This window comes from Triticum dicoccoides, chromosome 5B (genome assembly GCF_002162155.2).
Source record: "Triticum dicoccoides isolate Atlit2015 ecotype Zavitan chromosome 5B, WEW_v2.0, whole genome shotgun sequence".
NCBI classification, from domain to species: Eukaryota; Viridiplantae; Streptophyta; class Magnoliopsida; order Poales; family Poaceae; genus Triticum; species Triticum dicoccoides.
This window is the reverse complement of record NC_041389.1, coordinates 217841082-217848083: the sequence shown is the minus strand read 5'-3', so window position 1 is coordinate 217848083 and position 7002 is coordinate 217841082. Positions and strand designations below refer to the sequence as shown.

The 7002-nt window shown below is 42.2% G+C and overlaps 1 protein-coding gene across 1 annotated transcript; it reads left to right on the top strand.

The window, feature by feature from the left end:
- The first annotated feature begins 802 nt into the window (after window positions 1-802).
- On the top strand, window positions 803-6720 carry LOC119309326. Its single transcript, XM_037585351.1, has 8 exons — window positions 803-910; window positions 995-1058; window positions 1552-2158; window positions 2256-2323; window positions 5074-5116; window positions 5216-5473; window positions 5659-6208; window positions 6476-6720. The coding sequence occupies exons 1-6, from the start codon at window positions 803-805 to the stop codon at window positions 5349-5351; spliced, it is 1026 nt and encodes a 341-aa protein (XP_037441248.1). The 3' UTR covers window positions 5352-5473; window positions 5659-6208; window positions 6476-6720.
- Window positions 6721-7002: the final 282 nt, after the last annotated feature.

Sequence of the window (7002 nt, the reverse complement as noted above, 5' to 3'; positions counted from 1 at the left end):
TGTTGAACAATCTGGTTATAGCTTTATTCTCTTATTTTCTTGTTCATTGCCACGTTGTTTTAGTTACCAGAAATATAAATAGGCCATGTGAAAATAAGCAAGCTTCTTATTGGGATATATTTTTGTGACACTATTTTGTACAACAAAAGCTTTTTCCTGATATGTAAATAACATTTCGTGTCCAAAATCTTGCTGAACTCACCGTTTGTTACCTATATTACTGGTTTGCATGTTTTAAGAAGGTGATTATAACATGTTTGCATTCATAGATCTGGCCATCTGCGATGAATCTTTTTGTTAATTGCTCATGCCTTATTTCAGAAAACCAAATCTGCACCATGACGATATGCTTCATGACGAAACCACTTGCTTTCATATGTATTGGACTACTGCATCATCGTCTTCGTCAATGGGAGGACGAAATATCCTATATGTGCAAATCATGCCTTTAGGCTACTGGAATTTCACTATTGTTTAATTTAGGAAGAGTAGATTGATCCATTATCAAGGGCAACATGAATTATACGTGATTCAACACCTTTATTAAGTTTCCCTTCTTTTAGCTTATTTGTTGCTACCTGAGATAGTACTAAGCATGATCTTTGGTTTTCCATGTATGACACCGCGGAGTCATTTTATTAAGCTGGCATTAGTAATTTTGCATTTTACATAGTTCATGTGCAAGTTAAACGTATGTCCAATAATTACTAATATTAAGTTTATAATGTTGGCACAGTCTGTTATTACCATTATCTTCTTGGGAGTACTTGAGAAGGCGTGGCTGGGAATGTGGGGACACGCCATGGTAGAGGCGCGTGGTCGGCAGGAGGAGTCAGGGAGGCATGAAGGTGGACATGTGGATGTTATCGTGGCATTGACACATTTCGCTCCACCGATGCTACATACCAGGGTGAGTGAATGCTATCATGGCCTTAGATGCCTTGTCTAATTCTTGCTTGAATTTTTGGTTTTGTATACTTGGATGTATGTTCAGTTCCTACATTGTTTTTCTCATGTGGAGTTGAAACCACATTTGGTTGGTCCAATAGCAAATAATGGTATGTTTGACTCTGAAATCATATTGCATATAGAGAGATGTTCATTGTTAGTCATTGGGTTGTGGTATGAACTGCCGACTTTTATAGTCAGTTTACCGTGTCATCTATTTAGAATCAAGCAAATTTGGGCCTCTAAAAAACAATCAGGTCGACACAGTAATTTTGGCAAAACGAGAGACTGATTTTCCTCTCTTTAATTTTGAATTACCTTTGACAAGAAAATGTTTCCTGTTTTTTGGTCTAACCTGTCGTAATTTTGTCTCGTCGGTCCATCTATATGAGAACCTTCTAAGTGGAAGTCACAAGGTGGAGCCTTTGACAGGAAAATGTTTCTTGTTTTTTGGTCCATCTATATGAGAACCTTCTACGTGGAAGTCACATGGTGGAGCCTCAGTATGTTTTTATTTAAGTTAAGCTGAAAAGATTTTACATGATATTTGAACTAAAACTTAACTATGTCATGGCTGGTACTCCCTCTGTAAACATTTATAAGAGCGTTTAGAAAGTGCAGTTCAAATTTCGCCACACTACGCAAATTGTGTTGTTTCCCATTTTGCCCCGCGCTCACTCACTCTGCTGATTCCCCTCCCTCTCACCGCACTCTCTCCCCAAATCCCTAGCTCCCTCTCGCCGGCGCCGCTCCCTAGCTCGCCCGCGTCGGTGTCGCCCCTTCTCCCTTTCTCCTGTGCCGCCTTCTCCCTCTCGCCGGCGTCTCCTGCGCCACCTTCTCCCGCTCGAGGCAAAGTTGCCCTTTTTACCAAGGCCGAGGAGGAGCGGGAGGACAGCCTTCTCCTGCTCGACGGCGGTGACGGATTTCTTCTGCTTGACGACGCCGGCGACGAACACCGGCGCTCCTCGTCGCCCTCGACCTGCAAGGAGGAGCGCCTACCCCATGTTGAGCCGCAGATTTGCTGGAGCAAGGAGTGCGTGAAGAAGCCCCTGCAGCGGCAGAAGCAGGGGCGGGGGAGCGAGTCAGACGCCGGGGTCGTCCACGGCGTCGTCGAAGCAGAGCAGCGGTGTGTCCTTGTTCAGGCTGCGGCAGCTCCTCCATGCGCCTCGCCATCTTCCTCTGCTGCGTCGACGATGGACTGTGTCTGCAGGTACTCTTCTTGCTTCTCTGTATGGATGTATGGATGATTCGAGGAGTACTATTGTCTAGAGAAGTTAAGGTCTCCTCTCTAATCTCACTCGAACTAGCTTAGCACGGTGGGATCCAATGGATGCACACGCAGATTCACTGAACTCGTCGGGGAAGAAAAACAGAGGTAAAAATCAGAGCAGAGACAGAGGATTTGGGTCCAGCCCCCTTCTTGGGGGCCTTCCTTTTCTTTCTATTCTTTCAGAGTGAATAGCTGGGGTTGGGTTGCTGCTTTTACCCCAGAAATAATCATACTGTATCTAGGAGTAAAATGCCAAATAGGAATGCCAATGATGTTGTGCTGCTTCTTTTCATACTCAGTTTGTATCGGCGATTTTTGCAAGAACACATGTGCTATAGCAAATGTAGTGGAGCAGGTATCCAACCAATCACCTGTCATTTGCTACTGCTATAACAAATGCAGTCTTATCTACTGCTTCTGTGAATCTTTTGTTCGAGTACAAATGATGAAATGTGGGCGTTTAGTTTATAAGAAAATGCCAGTGCGGCAAGACTCTCAACAGTGCATGCTTTACATTGCTCTGCTTATGACCATGAGCAGCCTGACCATGATCTTTTAATTTTGTCCAATTAATCTACCACTAGGACGAGTACTCTTCATTAGCCTATTTATCTACTTCCACTAGAGGCATGTTTGTGTTATTTTTTTCCAAGAGGTGTAGGAATAAAAGAAGGCTGACGGCAGAGTAGCATCTTATTAGCACAAGCTTATTTGGTGAATTATCAGCCGAGTCCTATTAGTTGGTGAATTATTAGCACAATATTAGGAGCTCCTCGTTCATGTTGAATTGATGTAGAAAGGACCAGGAGTAATTATCTCCTCTCCTACTCCAACAAACAGAAGGAAATTTAGAAACTCTCCTCTCCAACAAACAACATAAAATTCAGAAATTTGCATACAATTCAGAATATTTCAGAAAATGTAATCATACAAAGCCCTTTCTTCTCCTCTGTCTCCTCTCCAACAACTTCAAAAACTTCATATAATATTTTTTTCTGAAATCATACATAGCCTTTCACAACTTCATATAAAATTCAGGTAATGTAATCACAGAAAGCCTTTCCGCAAATTCAGAAATTTCATATAAAATTCTGGGATAAATTCTGAAACTTCCTAAAATTCATATAAAATTCCTAAAATTCAGAAATTCATATGCTCTCCTCTCCTTTCCACTACAGACATCGAGTACAAGACTTTCCATTACAAACATCGAGTACAAGCATCTCCTCTCCTTGCCTCTCCTCTCCTATCCTCTCCTCTCCTTTCCACACTAGTCAATGCCTTTCCACTACAAACATGGAGTACAAGCCTTTCGCTACAAGCCAAACATGGAGTACGGTATCTCTCCCTTTCCAATCCAAGCTCACTGGACATCTTGTTCTAGAATATCCATGGCATGTTCATAAACTTCACGGGGAAAGTGAATCCTAGGTGGTAGGATTCCTTGCCTTTCCAATCTATCCTTGCGCAAATGTGGAATTTTGTATGCAATTTCCCCTTCATGGTTCATCACTTCTACCATGACGGTCTGAAGTGTTAGAAATATTCTGTTGAGTTTTCCGGCATCATACTCATCAAATTCTTCCTGCACACCTTGAATCAGTTCTTTGATAGTTGTGGGTGCTCTACAGTCGGTCAAAGACTCAAGGGATCTGAAATATCCAAGATCAAGTGCGTTTAGATCAGGAGAATTTGGAGGCTGGTTTATTATTTTAATGTCCAGACCAGTTGTAGCCACAACTTCTGCAAACTCTGCATCACCTGGAAGAATGTGCGTTCTTGCGTTATCTTGCTGGATCAATATTGGATTAGTATCATCTGCGGGCCAGACTTCCTTTATTCCAGGAACCACTTTTTCTATCATATACCTCCTCATTACCCGTCGGTTCACGTTGACGGACTTGATTTCAATGGTCCCTCTTGCTCTATACTCACTTCTTCTAGCAGCAGGAATCTCTTGCACAAAGGGCCAGACACCAATTTTACCTGAGAATGTCATATTGCCTTCAGCGTCATATCTAGGTCGAGCAACAGCGGTCAGAAACATCACTTTCCCAATACAGTTTTTGTTCCGGACAGTTCTGACCGGGTCATCTTCCTCGGGGAGGAGGTAGTAGCATCTGTTCATTTTTGTCATATAGAACCACTTTTCGTCAATATGCACAATGTTGTGCATACTGATGAATTTAGGTCTTGGAGCTGCTAAGGTGGTCTCGTCAAGCATTGACAAACAGAACTTGATCCTTTCTTTTTTATTCTTTTCTTTCAAGGATGGCTTCAAACGATTGTGTTGCTGCTTCTCTTGCTTATATCTGCATGAACAAGTCCATCAAATGACACAATCTTCAGTTTATATGGTTCAGAACTGGTTAAGTTTATAAGCTAAAACATTAGATATGCAGATGTTTGAACTCTCTGTAATAAATTTATATGGGGTATCATTAGATGCTGCTGCAAAGATTCAGCTCTTTGTAAATTCTGCTAACTGATAATTTAGTTTCTATACATTTGCTGAATTTATATGGAGTAGTTTCTGAATAAGAGTAGTAATGCAGAATAGTGTGAATTTATATGCATTAGCTTATTCAGCTGTAGAGATTCATATACATTTGCCCAGATTGACCAAATAAATTTGAACTCTTTGTAATACTTCGTTAGAGAAAAAATAATATGGAGTATCATTAGATGCTGTTGTACAGATTCATAGTAATGCTGCTGTAGAGACAAAATGCTCCTTCATGGTACTCCTCCTTTTATTTATATAGAAATGCAGGAGTACTCTAGGATCATTCAACTGAGCCATTTGTAAAATTTGTGTCAATTTGCTGAATCTAGTAATCCTTGGCATTTTGCAGACGCGTACGATTCGCTTGATTCGGGTGGGAACATTACAATCAAGTGGGCACTGGAATGATCATGTGATGCATTGTTTGAAGTTAAGACTAATTCAGTTCAGTCTGTTTGAAGCTAAGACAAATTTCCTTGGCATTTCACTAGATGTGGTGTTAATGGCCTGAAGATTTTATCAGATTATCCACCATTCATCCTGCAACCGGACTGGCAAATACTGCTGAATATTTTCAGAAGCAGAAATTGGAACAAAGGAAAACATCACATGCTCCGACCAGATTAATTTCCAACTTAGCTAGATGCCTAGTTACGGGAATCGACCAGATTAATTTCCAACTCAGCTAGATCGTTGCTATGGAGACAGATGAGTCGTAGGTTGGGCATCGCCCCCTCCTCAAATCCCAGGTACGCTATAACATCTCCTTGTCTCCCCTATCAGTTCAGTTCAGTCTGTTTGAAGCTAAGATCAATTCAGTGCATGCCCCTATCGCTACAGAAGTGCACATCAGCTTTCTCATTCTTACATGAGCAAATTTCATGAAAAGAATCTTCTATGAGAACACATCGATTTGTTTTTTTTTCAAATGCAGGAGTACTCTATGGATTACAGAAGAATTGATTTGTAAGATTGCCCACAAGTGATACTGTGCAGAAAATTGTGAAATTAGTCTGACTTCTACTGTACAAAAGAATTGATTTGTAAGATTGCAGACAAGAATTGATCTGAGTTCTGCTGTTGTGCAAGGGGAGAGGGGAGGAGAACCTGCCTGGAAGCAATATGCTGCGGCGGCGGGGACGAGCTAGGTGGGCTGGGCGCGGCGAGGACCAATCTGGGGCGGCGACGACCAAGCTGGGCGGGGGCGGCTACCAAGCGGGCACAGCGGCAGCCAAGTTGGGCGGGCGCGGCAGCAACCAAGCGGGCGCAGCGGAGGCCGAACTGGGCACCTGGGATCTGGACCGAGCGCCTGGACGAAGGGGGCGAGTGCCTGCAGGCGGGGCCCGAGCGCTTGGACGAAGGGGATGACGCGAGCTCCTGCAGGAGGAAGACGGCACGCTGGAGAAGAAAGACGGGCGAGCTCCTGTAGGAAGAAGACGACGCGAGCTCTGGAGGAGGAAGACGACTCAAATTTCAAATCGAGGGTAAAACTGTCCATTTCCCCATTTGTCGGCTGTGTCCTAAAATTCTAAACGCTCTTATAAAAGTTTACAGAGGGAGTACTTCATTTGAGACTCTTGGCTGATACTATGACCAGTTTTCTCCGTCTTGATTCTTAATGCCTTCTTCGTTTTAGTCTCCATCTACATGTGCAATCAATATTTTGCTAGAGATGTCTATATAATTGTATTGCACATTGTTTTTCTGCTATCTAAATAACACTTGCATTGGCTTTGGCGGTGGTGGTGCAGGATTCGTTGGAAGCCACACAGGGCACCCGAGAAGGAGAGGAGGAGAATGCTCTGAAGAGAAGAAATGATAGGTTTTATTGTTTTGTTTTAAGAGCAAGGGAGTTGATATGTAGTCCCCTGGCTTATTTGTATTCTACTATGTGTATGGCAAAGAAATCATGATTTTATACACACATATATTTTTAAACAAAAGCCTATGTATTTTTTGCTCAAACACAGTCATCGGAAAGCGCACATATTTTCAATGCGTACATGATTTTAAATGGTTCTTTGTGAAGATGGTAGCAAATATTTTGTGCTATCAAATTAAAATGTGTATATATACATCTCATTGTAGACAACAATCGACCATGTTTCTTATTAAAGGTGATTGAACCATGGATAATTTTTTTCCTTGTGCATAGGGTGCCTCTGCGTCATTTGGCGCAACAGGTCCCCGTTTTCCCTCACTAAGAGAGATTAAATTTGTTGTCATATGTGCTTGCCCGTAACAAAATCAACTAAGCCATGGAATCATCAGCATGATA